Here is a 12,747-nt window from a genome sequence, read left to right as displayed (position 1 = left end):
GTTTTTGAGGGCCGTGGGTCAATGGTGATCACTGCCATGTGTATCGTTATGAATGGAAACAGTAAAACTAGAAGCTATAGAAGAGGAGAGAGCACAAAAATCTAAAATAATACCTTGTCCACTAGTGGGACATGTAAGTGTGTGTTTATGAATGAGTTACTGCTGATGCTCCGGATATTCCAGGACATGGCAAACAAAGGTGTATTGTTATTTAACGATGGATGGGAATTTGGAAAATGAATGTTTGGAGTTGAATAAAAAAGAAGTTGTGGTGTATGTAGTCATTGTGTTATAGAAGTTACCTTCCTCTCTGACTTCCTCACCTCGATGAATGGGGCATTATCGGGTGAGAGAAGGGGAGGAAGAGGAGCCCTTTGAGAGGGCTCGTTTTTTAAGCGCCTTTGAAGAGGTCGCTTTGCTTCCGTCCAGAAGGGACGAGGAACAAGAAGTGTCAGACTCTTCGGATTGGTCCATTGTTTCAACTTTATCGGTGGTTTTGTTTTGATTAAAAGTGCTAATACACTTGGTTTGTTCGAATTGCATGTTTTTAATAGTTTCTGTGAGTAGATCAATTTTCTTATTTAGATTTTCATTACCTTGTTTAAGTTGGGCAATAATTTCATCTTTTGGGTCAGGGGTGGCAACAGGTAGGGTAAGTTTTTTTTTAAAGTTCTTCATTTAGTTTTTTAAGATTGGCATTTTTTTCATCTCTAGAATCGGTGCAACAAAAACTGAAAAAAAAAGATTGTATATTGATAAATAAAACGACCGCCTTTCCGACCAAATTCGTCAGCACACGAATCGCAACGGAGCGGTTAATCAGCTGAGGGATGTGAAAATATGTCCAAATCAATCCAAATAATATCGAGGAAAGCATGCACTTATCGAATGAGAGAGCAAGGGGACTTTGGAAAGAGAATAATCAGCCTCTTTCTATCGCGCGAACGGTTTGCTACAAAATTAAACTATTTTATTTGAATAACACAGCTAATACAGTACTTAAAACAAGGGTCGACTGATTAAAATTTGCTATAAACACGGTGTACAAATAGTGCCGCCCTTCTTGTCCCCATCTAATAGCATGTATTCTGCACGTGTGTACGAGAATGTGCGTTTGCATTTCATTATGTTGCCCAAACTATCAAGCACCTCGGGAATGAGAGATCGTTGCACTCGTAGTGCACCTTCCTACGGTACAATCTTTACAGCCGCTGTTGCTGGAATCGGTCTCGATTGCGAAGTTTCTTTGTGCAAACGTAAATTGAGCTAGCGATCAGCACAACCAACGGTACTCCTATCCCGATGCCAGCCACAATCAGCACGAATGCGGACAGCTCCTCGACCGGTGGCATTCCGTACCCAACCTGGAAGGTCATGGTGGTGTAGTTGGTCTTGCGATAGAAGCCATCCTCGCTGACGCCAAACGAAACATTCATGCCCTGCACTAGATATCTGTCCAGCTTGGTACCGTACAGTGCGTACGCCAGAGTGGTTTGCAGCACGGCCGACGGGGACCGTACAGTGATCGGCTGACTTTGCCGCGTTTCGGTCGAGGTGGCCACATCTCGTTCCGGGTGGGTGTAGGAAACGGGACGATACTCGATGTAGCCACCGGCTGAAAAAGTGAAAGCTCCCGGTGATAGTACGTCAACGATTTCGAAGATGCCCGGCGTGTGCTCGTCATCCAGCGTTTTGCGTTTCGTGACCTCAAACTCCGATCCGACAACGGCTTGCTCTGAGACGACAAACAGTAGCTCTATCGCGAACCGTGGATTGGCGAAACGGTTCGTTATGTTGTTAAACACGATGTCAATTTGGGTGGAGTTGGAAGTGTGTAACAAATGTGGAAAGTCCATGCCATGATCTTTCGTCGAGTAGGCATTCAACTATGAAAGAGAATGAAAAGAAACACGTATTTATAGTTAATATTCAATTTCTGCAACTTGACGACACTCATTGCAACAAAACAACAAACAAATCTACCATTTAACTATTATTTATCAACACAATCGATAATACCAACCGCGAGTGTGTTGTAAAATCGATAAACAATGCACGAAAAAAATAAAAAGAATTTCCCTCCTGGTAGTACATGCTTACCTTGAACAGGAAATCATCGCCCGCATTTATCGCCATCATGACGTCCTCTTCGTTCGACCACAGTAGGCTGCGGTTCCAGGTGAAGTTGTGTGGGTCGTAAACGAATGCATTCGTTCCCTCATCCAGCATTGCTCGATCATCGGCATCATTGTATTGGAAAATCTAATCACATGCGGGTTTGGGTTGAATATTACGATGACTTAGTCACTACTGATATTTACGTTACTTAGATCCTATAAGCGCGTATTTGAGTCACGCAAGACAAAGCCTTTGCAACTAATTGCATCCGCGAACGCCCACCGCTTGGTGCCAGATGCATACCTACCCGATTGATAATCGCCATGAACGTGTACTGCGGTGCCTCGGTAAATCGTACGGATCCCGGATTACTCTCCATCAACCTGGGCCAATCGATGTGGAATTCGGCCTGCTTGCTAGTTAGTGCCACCAGAATGGTAGGCTTGCCGGTAAAATCCCACACATAATGGATCGTGTCCGTGTCGGACGTGGCCGCAATATGCACCAGTGTGATGGCTGTGTTATTTTCGCAGAATTCTCTGCAACCAGGATTCAGCGTAGCAGTTAGCTGCAAACGGAACAGAAAAAAAACAACAAACGCAGCTGTGACTCATGGTGATCGACGGGGTGACGCCTTTGGTGCGCCACGATCAACGCGATAATCGTGTGGAGCGGCCTACTTTTCGCTGTAATTTGCTGGGCTCATCACAAAGGGCAACGTTTAGAAGCAGCACTACTGACACAACAAAGCCTAAGGGCGAAATCCATGTATGCTTGTTTACCGATACCATCTTTACTAAAATCACAAGCTAGTGCGTGTTTAAACACTTCCGCTTGGTGACGTTAACACCACAAAAAGATAAAAATACGTATTCGATCGCTATCCTAAAAAAAGGCACTTTAATTTCTTCACTGAACCGAGCGCAGCCAATAGCACCGTCACTCGTCCGCGTCTGTCACTTGTCTAATCGTTTTTGTTTTGATTTCTTTCTACGTTTTATGGTGCTGCCCTCTAGCGATAAGTCGTATGCACTACCGCATTGCGATAAAGTGGCGGGATTCGCATCGCTGCCATTGTGTGACATGTAACACATTAGAAAATATGTTGCCCAATCGTTCCGGGGTTTCCGTTTCCGGAGAGTTTATTTGGTATCTCTGTCCTCAGAACTTTTGTACGCTTCGACACAACTCTTCTGCCCTTTTCCAGTACAGATAATTCCTCGTATTCAATCCATAAATAAATCTGCTATTCGTTTGTACATGGTTCAAAATACGTTGCCGTCTTTTTACAGTAGGTACGTAAACTTTACAAACATTGTTGTTGTATACCGAAATGAAGGAATTGATTGAACAACACACCCAAACTCGAGTACGTTGCGCTCAAAAACAATGCTAAAACACTCCTATTGGTATACGGGGTTTACGTACATACATACTAACACTAACGTCCTTTTGGCTGCTTAGCCCTCGGAAGTATCGCCGAACCGTGCGGCAATGCGTGTCTTCGGCTTGGATTTAGAAGGAGCTTGCTGAAAGAAAGATTGAAAAAATAAAAACAACCCAATAGCGTACATTCTCTTGCTCGATGAATATTAAACTCTCAAATCCACTTACCTTCACGACAGAAGTATCCTCAATCTGACCATCCTGGTCCTTCACAGCCGTCACCACCGTGGACTGCTTCTTTGCCGTCGACGTGTTGCTGTTGTGCTTATTTTTTTGTTGCTTTGTGTCCGACTTTTGAGAAAGGAAGGTAGCAAAGCCCTGCTTCACTTCCGCTTGCTTTTGTTCCACCTCCTGCCTTCGGCGAGCATTTTTCTCATTAAAGCCGCCGGTAGTTTGCCCGTTGGTTTTTGATGGTGGTGGGGGCTGATTTTTGATATTCTGGCTAATCAAAGTCTCACTAGCTGCTGCTGCCGCATTACTAACGTTGCTATAGTTAGCACTACCGCTTCCTCCTCCCGATTTGCCCTTAGCTGTCTTTTTCATTGCCTGCAATGGCACAAAAGCACCATTACCGGCAGGATTGTTCTTGTTGTATGACAAATGCTGCGGCCCTTTTGGGCCCCAGTTGGAGGGATAGTGTGGTTGTACTTGATGCTGTTGCTTCTGTTGAGGATGTTGCTGTTGATGATGTTGCTGTTGATGTTGTTGTTGTTGTTGTTGTTGTTGTTGATGTTGTTGTTGTTGTTGCTGCTGCTGCTGCTGCTGTACCATCATCTTTGCTGGCGCATTGTTCAATCCATGCCCGTGTGGCGGAAACGGTACATTGTTTTCCATTCTGTTAGGGAACGGTACCGGTGGTCGCATTGGGAAGTTCTGGGGAAATGGTGGCATAGCTGGCTGCTGGAATGCTCCCATGGACTGGTGCATGTTCGTACCCGTCTGCATAAATACTGGTTGCATAATCATCGGCCCGAACTGTGGCTGTGGATGTCGCGGATCAAACGTGTGCGTTGGCGGACGGAGCATCGGTCTGAAGCCGAGGTGCATCGGTTGTGCCATGGAAGCCATTTGTGGCTGTGGAGTTTTCATATATTGTGCAATAAATTGGTTCGCTGTGTTGTTGGTGTTATGTTTCGTTGTTTCATTTGATTCCGTCAAAGGAACCGTTGTCGGTCCCTTTGCCGGACTCTTTGAAGCGGCTTGCGTTTGCCACTGAATCGGTGGTTTCGGCAGACTTGCTGGGGCGGGCACGGCAATACTTGTAGGGTTTACACTTTTCTCACTCCCCTTTTCGCTCCCAGCCTTTTCGTCGATGCGTAACATTTGCTTCAAATATCCTGTCATATTATCTCCATTCCATTGTTCGCCATCCTTCTTCGGGAGAGCAGCATCATCCTCGGGTTTTCTGCGCCAGGAGCTTTTCTCCGCGGGTGAAGCTTGCACAATGTTTTGTATGTCCATTGCATCAAAAAGTTCGCCCGGAGCCTTTGGAGATTCCTTCAGCTTTCTCCACAAGCGCTCGAACTCGATTTTTCGCTGCTGGTCGCCGTCCTTCTGCTGCATGACATTTTGCTCATTCGGCCGGGCAGTCGATGTACCGGCGAGAGATACATTGTTCATTGCGTTACTACGTTTGCCGATGCGCTCATTTACACGTCTTTGAATCGATTCCGCCGTTGCCATAGATTTGTTTGCGCTTCTGCCTTCAGTCGCTGCTGGCGTTTCTTTTCGAACGGCATTGCTCCTGTCCACTGATACTTTGTATCGATACCCAGCGGATGCTTTGCCGTGGGAAATGTTCATAATGACACTTTGCGATAGTCTTAGCACCCGCTTCTCGGTACTAGATATGTTGTAAATATCAACGCCCTTGTAGAACGGTTTATCGAAAAGCACCTCAAAGTTTGTATCCTCCTGTCCAATCGCTTCGCGTCGCACAGGATTGGGGTCCGATACGCGGTGTATCCCGATAATGGTGCCTCGTGCGCCTACCGGTACATCTTCTTTTTCCTGCACCACAATTATACGATCCAGCAACTCGAAGTGCGCCGACGGATCGATCATTTTCGCGTTTTTCATCCCCGGCCGATACAGCTCTTTCGGATCGACAAACATCGTCTGCACCTTGGGTTGATGCAATGTTTGGTACTTGTCGATGGTCTCGGCTAGAGCTTCTATTGCTTTCTCTTCCAGCAGTATGATTCCACAGCTGCGCCTTTCGGAATTCACGTGTTCCTGCACCTTTAACCAGTCGTACAGCTCCTGCAGCTTCCCTTCGTTCCCTTCGCCGAACAGATCCGTCTCAAAGTGAACGTTCGTTTTACGAGAGCAATCAAGCTTTTCAAAGAGTCCGGGAGCTCGTTCCATGTATTGCTGCATCAGCTTCACGGTTTTGTCGGAAAATAACCATGTTTTGTTTACTTTTCGACAGTAGCCTACCGCTTCCTCGTCCTTCGATATCATTCGAAGGCGCAATCCGATATTCAACGACTTCTCGTCCACGTTAAGCGCACGATGCCCACCGGGTGCAACCAATATTGAGCCTGTCAACTGCAGCAGCAAACCAACTGAGATACCGAGCATTGCCGCGGTATCGTTGGCATTCCGGTAGCCCTGTACCGACTGGCGATGTACGTTATATACTTGCCCCAGATCGGGTTCCTCGTACACAAGAAAACGTGCCTGCACCCGTTTCGTGGAGCCCGATACATCCACCACATTGCCCATGCTACCGTAAAATTCTGTGGCACGTAAAAACACGACGCTTTCTCGTGGGAACATTTCCTCCATCTCAATGTACGGTTTTTGCTTGGCCATAATATCTTGCAGGTCTTGAATAATGGTCTGAAAGTTAGGAGGTTAGGAACTGCATCAATGGGCGGAATTCAATTACATCGTACGATGCACTACCTGAGCTGGATATGCCGTATCGATGGTGTTCCACAGTTTCTTCAACACGAAACCATTGTCCTTTAGCACATACTCCGTGCCTACAGCGATCCTTACGTGCACTAACTGTTTAATCGTGCCCACGTTTATAGCGAGTCGGTTGTTGTTGCTGTAGAAACATAGAATTTTATGACAAAATCGGCATACTGCGTGTGTGCGCACTTTGCAATTTACACTTACTGCTCAATAATCGATCTGCACCACATGTTGAATGATCGTTCGTCAGTCTGCAACGGCTCGCTGTTACGTTCGTACGTCTTAGATCGATCTGACACCCGTACCACAATGGCTTCCATGAGGTGTGGCCAACTAACGTGTACCACCTTTCCTAGGAGCTCTTTTGCCAGCTCGGCAGTGTCTGATGGTTGTCCGTCGGGCGTATCTAGCACAACAACCATGCTTTCATTTTTACTGGCAAAGTTAAAAATCTTTACCCGTAATTCCTTCAACTCGCCCTGGATATAAGAGCAGTAATGATTACAATTCAGTCTGATTCGATGTACTCACACCTTTACGCTACTCACATGATACGGCAAATGTGCAAAGGTGGGAAATCCTTTCGCATACCCGTGCAGCACTGCGCCCTGCGATGGTCCTAAAACTAGTCTGTTTTCTGCAACGCGCAGATCGTCTCGCCATATTTCGCTACATTTCACATGCAGCTCGTCAACGCGATCAAATCCATACTTTGCCTCCAGCGGTGCATGCTGCTTGGTATCGTACTGATACTTCAACATGGGTCCATGCACGTTCCGCTGCTTTTCCTCGTCCGTCAAGAACGCATCACACGGACCCATCGCCTTAAGCAGACGCTTTTCATCGATGAATGGAATCAGTACGACCGCTTCCCACGCTTGCTGCTTGCCGTTCAAATCTGTCGCGAAATTGACCGGGTAAAAGTCATACACCGAGCTGTCGGGATCGGTCATCAGTTGGTGGTACGCGGACGGCAAATGTTGTTTGCTGGCTGCAGGCAGCACACTGAGCAACTGCTGGAACGGCAAAAACGGTCTCGCCAGCTCATAGTCTAGCTTGAGATGTGCGAAATTGTCGACATCACTAATGAACGGAGCATAATGATGAGGATAGTACCATGACCATGATACCACGCCTCGGTAATAGTAATGGAGCGTCCATTGTAAGGCTCGAATGTAGCATTCGGCCTGCTCTGCCCGCACCTCCCTATAAGTTTGGAAACAAAAGGACGGGATGGATTAATACTGCACGCCGGTACTGAGCAGTGGCCTGCTACACAACACAACATACTCAGTGAAATCCGCGTATCCCATCTTGCTCATGTAGTAGTTTCGTTTGTAGTTCTTAAATTCTTGTTCAAATAATTCAGGGTCATTTTCGATGTCCCCCAGCGTCACCGGTGCTGCATTGTCTTCTCCCTCGGAGTCCAGCATTTCCGATGACATAATCAGTGCCATCAAGTCCTTGTCCATCTCGCTCGCCCCGATTATCTCATTCGCGTCGACGTCAAAAGCATCCAACTACAAAAAGGCCGCAGAAAAATAATATATAATTAAAAACATCAATCCATCCCCGATATTGAAAAGGGTCCGTGATGCACATACGTTATTTTTGCCGCACTTTCCCTCCAAATACTTTAGGTCGGTGTAACGATCGAGAAACATATCCCGATCGAAATTAGCAAGCCGTCTCATAAGCATTTGCAGCCGAGGTAAGTTCAATATGCCAGCCTCGTTTATGTAGCCATCCATGTTCGGCAATACGTCCATGTAAGCTTCATACAGTATTGGAAGCGCATTTTCGTTGATGTGCAGGTGTGGCATGTGAGGAATAAAATCATTCCCCACCAAATACACCAGCAGTATCCAGTCGTCGATGAGCTTGTGAATGTCGAACGGGAACCGCAGCCGATCGCGAACGCTGGCAAATTCCAGTTCAAGATATTCACTAAGTAGCGTCAGATGAAGCAAGTAGAACCGGATCTCTTTTAAATTTGACGTTTTTTTGTCATTTTTGCCAAATTTGACTTCCTCCCTTAGGAGCGAGAAGTAGCGCTCGTGTGTGCACAGTCCAAGCATGATCAAATCCGCATCCAAGCCATACAGACAGTGCCGCGTGTTTGGGTTAAACCCGGGCTGAGCCTTCGCGTGCCTGATGTACTCCATTATTTTGTGTTCTCCCTCGCCTGGCGTCTGGAAAGTAAATAAATATAGGATGAATTTCGAATTCCCCTTTGCCAAACCAAGCATGAAATAGCAAATACAGCAGGATACTTTACCTCGTGACCACTGAGGATGACCGTACAAGCTTTCCACAGACGATCGGTCGCTATTTTCACCTGTATGAAGTGTTGCAAAGCATTCTGCAGCCTCACCATAAAGCTAGTCCCCGGTGTTATGCAGTTGCTGTCAAACGGGCTTTCGGAAGAGATCTCTTCTCCCTTCGCCTTAGCCTTTTCTAGCAGCTCCTGAGCCTCAGCCGCCGAACGGAAGCGACGTCCACGCTGTTGGTTCATTTTAGCGCGCGGTGCCACACCGTCGACAGCGATGAAGAACACTTGCTGCGGTCGAATCAGTTTGAACAGATACTCCACGTAGTGAAAGATGCCTTCAAAAATCATTTCCTCCGAAATCCGAAAGTGCACGTCCGCATCGTTCGGGTGGGAGCAGTTGTGTATGATTCCGTTCATATCCAAATACAAGTTGTCGAATTCGGGTACCTGGTCATCACAAACAAAAGATGGTGGGAACAAGACAACAAGAGAAAGGTAGATAAGAATTTCACCATCTATTGTGCACTGCACCCCTCCACCACACACATACGCAAGCTTCCCGCGAGGCCTACCTGGTTTTCCCTCAACAGCTCGCTTAAGCAAGGATACCGTTCGCTCATGTAGCGGAAAAACTTTGGCACTCCCATTTTGAGTTCTTCAAGACCTTTGCGTACGTACGTTAGAATCTGTACACGTAATTAAAGATTAGCTGCACCAGAAAATAAAAATGGAACCGATTAAGCGCTTTCCCACTCCCGTTCGAGTGGCTTGTCTTTTTATGACTTTCAATCGGAGTGATGGTATCGGGCCAAGGTCTATGTGGGAACGAGGTGTCGTAATGTAAAACGATTTGAAAAGTGCCAAAAGCTCGTTACAGATAGTTTGACATCTAATACCCCTTTCCCATTCAAAATTTGAATGTAATTATAATGATGAATCGGTCTGGTCATCGGGAGAAGGTTGTTATTTGGTTTATAAATTTTATACTAAATGTATTTATGCCTCTTGCAATACCAAATGTTTGCATATTCAAGGGCTTTCTACTTTCGAATAGCATCCAAGATGGACAAACCGATTTTGGCAAAAAATTAACCTCGTTCCTACACATACCTTGCCACCAGGAAGCGTCAAGATACATTAAACAAGGTGGCTTACACGCTTTTCCATTGCGATTATGTTCTCATTTTTCAGATAAGAAGCATATTATAAAAAAAACTATAAGAAATCACTAAATACTGACTCACGAACGGAGTTTTCACCCATATACAAATATTTTTAACAATACAATAGAATGGTTTTTAGCTACACAAAATACTCTACTGTACTGCCAAGCTCATACGAACGAGACCACCTACTCTGGTTCAGGATTCAGGTTTCCCTGTCAATACAGTGTGCAAAAACAATACAAAACATCAACTCTGCAACAGTGCCGTGATTCAGTTTGGTGCATCTCATTAGTAATATGTTAATTTTCTAGGCGAACTGGGTTCCGGCTGCCGAGCAGCATGTGGCCATGAGCGAAAAGATCAACAGCAAGAAAAGGTAAGCCTACAGTTCTCAGCAGTTTTGCTTGGTGCAGGCGGATTGCACCACCTGTTGCTGATAACTGCATACAATATTGACCTTTCGTTTCGTGTGTCTATCGTTTCCTGATAGTCCCAGAATCTCCAAGATGACGAACAGATCATTCCTGTGGGGCGTCATGGCCGCCTCATTAACGTGGTCCATTAGCATATACCTGTACTGGAATCTCAACAACACGCCGACAAACGGCGCGGGCGGCAGTGAGCAGCGATTGGCAAAAGCGCCCACATCCGCTATCGCGGCAGAAGACACTCGGCAGCTCATGTTGAGGAATCAAAACAGTCTGATTGGTGCATCGGACGAAAGGCTACGGAAGAAGTCCTCAAAGTGGGTGGAAAAAGGTAAAAGTCTGTTTAAAGAAAAGTACGCCCGATTCATGCACGAAAAAGAAAAGCGACGCATAAGCCATCGGTTGATCGACGAGCTACAACCGATGCTGATACAACCGAATGGGACGGACGAGTTCGGAATGGTGCAAAACTCGGAGGAACAGTTTATCCGTGACATTGGGTACAGGAAGCATGCGTTCAACGTGCTAGTCAGCAACAAGTTGGGACCGTTCCGACCGATCCCGGACACACGGCATAAGCTCTGTCAAGCACAGGTGTACGATAAGGTGCTTCCCGTCGCATCGGTTGTCATGTGCTTCTACAACGAACATCTCGAGACGCTGGTACGTTCCATTCACACCGTGCTCAAACGGACTCCAGCGTACCTGCTGAAGGAGCTCATCCTCGTGGACGATTGTAGTGACTTCGAGGACCTTACAGTCGGTGGGCAGTTGGAGAAAGAACTAGCACAACTTGGTACGAACAAGGTGCGCCTCTTGCGGAACGCCGATCGGGAAGGACTGATGCGGTCTCGGGTATACGGTGCACGCAATGCAACCGGCCAGGTGCTAATATTTCTCGACAGCCATATCGAGGTGAATGTGGACTGGATCGAGCCGTTGCTGGCGCGTATCAAGCATGACCGTACCATCTTGGCGATGCCGGTAATCGATATCATCAACTCGGACACATTCGTGTATACTGCCAGTCCGTTAGTACGGGGCGGGTTCAACTGGGGTTTACACTTCAAGTGGGACAACCTGCCGAAGGGTAGCCTCGAACAGGACACGGACTTTATCGGCCCGTTCAACTCACCGACAATGGCCGGTGGCCTGTTTGCTATCGACCGAGCGTATTTCAAGGAGCTGGGCGAGTACGATATGGGCATGGATGTTTGGGGTGGCGAAAATCTGGAGATCTCCTTCCGCGCCTGGCAGTGTGGTGGGTCGATTGAGCTACTGCCTTGCTCCCGCATCGGTCACGTGTTCCGCAAACGACGTCCTTACGGTTCTCCCGACGGGCAGGATACGATGATCCGAAATTCACTGCGCCTAGCGCATGTTTGGATGGATGACTACATACGGTACTTCTATGACCAGCAACCACAGGCACACCACGTACCGTATGGAAACGTTAGCGAACGACAACGTTTACGTGAACGTCTTGGTTGCAAACCGTTTCGATGGTATCTGGACAACATCTACCCGCAATTGCGTGTGCCGGGCGAGAAAACGTCCTCCGATGCCAGAGACGCCACCCAGCCCAAGTTTGAACCATGGCATTCGCGAAAGCGAAACTACGTAGCTAGTTTTCAGATACGCCTATCGAACAGCTCGCTATGCCTCTCGACCGAGCTGGACAGCGAGAAGAGCCTCTGGAAGAAGGGCTCTGGTTTGGTGCTGCAGCCGTGTTTGCGCGTGAAACATCAAACGTGGTACGAGACGGAAAAGTCCGAACTAGTATTGGGGCAGCTATTGTGCTTGGATGCACCGTCCAGTGCAACGAAGGGACGGCCCAAGCTGAACAAGTGCCACGAAATGGGTGGCGATCAGGCATGGAAACATCGTAAAACCGTAAGTCACTAAGCCTTTATCGCAGATAGTACGATTAATTCAATACGTAGTGATGTCTATTTATTATTTTTATTGTTATATTTATTTTGTCGATTTAGTCTGGCACACCAATCTACAACATTGCTTCGGGCAGCTGTTTAACTGTGAAAGACATACGCAAGGGATCACCTGTGGGGCTGGACCTATGCGTTAGTTCCCCACGCAGCACTTGGGATCTGGTAATCTCGTGACAACAGAACTGATGATAAGAAACTGCAACTTTTTGTATTCTACATAGACTCTCAAGTTTACCATACATTAGATTCTAGTTAGGTAATGAAATGAATAAATCATACCGTTCGTTTATACAATGTGATTTCTTCCGCTTGTGATTGTATTGCTCGGTGTTATTGGGGCAAGGAAATAATTATGTCATCATTATTTCTTTGTTATTCTTTATTTACCACTAAAATTAGATAGATTTACCTATAGTTCGGACAGCACAATAATATGCACCAAG

At 46.6% G+C, this 12,747-nt stretch overlaps 3 protein-coding genes across 3 annotated transcripts; 1 reads left to right on the top strand and 2 right to left on the bottom strand.

Moving 5' to 3' along the window:
- Window positions 1-948: 948 nt before the first annotated feature.
- LOC121590685 (glycosylated lysosomal membrane protein B-like) lies at window positions 949-3,101 on the bottom strand. Its single transcript, XM_041910567.1, has 4 exons — window positions 2,799-3,101; window positions 2,426-2,686; window positions 2,101-2,262; window positions 949-1,886 (listed from the first exon to the last, which is right to left on the bottom strand). Exons 1-4 carry the CDS (start codon window positions 2,907-2,909, stop codon window positions 1,203-1,205), a joined length of 1,218 nt encoding a protein of 405 aa, XP_041766501.1. The 5' UTR covers window positions 2,910-3,101; the 3' UTR covers window positions 949-1,202.
- A 133-nt stretch (window positions 3,102-3,234) lies between these two features.
- On the bottom strand, window positions 3,235-9,555 carry LOC121590674 (5'-3' exoribonuclease 1). The gene is made up of 9 exons (XM_041910544.1): window positions 9,334-9,555; window positions 8,768-9,208; window positions 8,094-8,681; window positions 7,780-8,009; window positions 7,038-7,695; window positions 6,694-6,968; window positions 6,475-6,622; window positions 3,733-6,408; window positions 3,235-3,647 (listed from the first exon to the last, which is right to left on the bottom strand). The coding sequence occupies exons 1-9, from the start codon at window positions 9,406-9,408 to the stop codon at window positions 3,579-3,581; spliced, it is 5,160 nt and encodes a 1,719-aa protein (XP_041766478.1). The 5' UTR covers window positions 9,409-9,555; the 3' UTR covers window positions 3,235-3,578.
- A 585-nt stretch (window positions 9,556-10,140) lies between these two features.
- On the top strand, window positions 10,141-12,616 carry LOC121590680 (polypeptide N-acetylgalactosaminyltransferase 35A). The gene is made up of 3 exons (XM_041910563.1): window positions 10,141-10,303; window positions 10,418-12,248; window positions 12,347-12,616. The coding sequence occupies exons 1-3, from the start codon at window positions 10,275-10,277 to the stop codon at window positions 12,476-12,478; spliced, it is 1,992 nt and encodes a 663-aa protein (XP_041766497.1). The 5' UTR covers window positions 10,141-10,274; the 3' UTR covers window positions 12,479-12,616.
- Window positions 12,617-12,747: the final 131 nt, after the last annotated feature.

This window comes from Anopheles merus, chromosome 2R (assembly GCF_017562075.2).
Source record: "Anopheles merus strain MAF chromosome 2R, AmerM5.1, whole genome shotgun sequence".
Classification (NCBI taxonomy): domain Eukaryota; kingdom Metazoa; phylum Arthropoda; class Insecta; order Diptera; family Culicidae; genus Anopheles; species Anopheles merus.
Note: the sequence above shows the minus strand (reverse complement) of the source record. Positions and strands in the feature narration are given on the sequence as shown.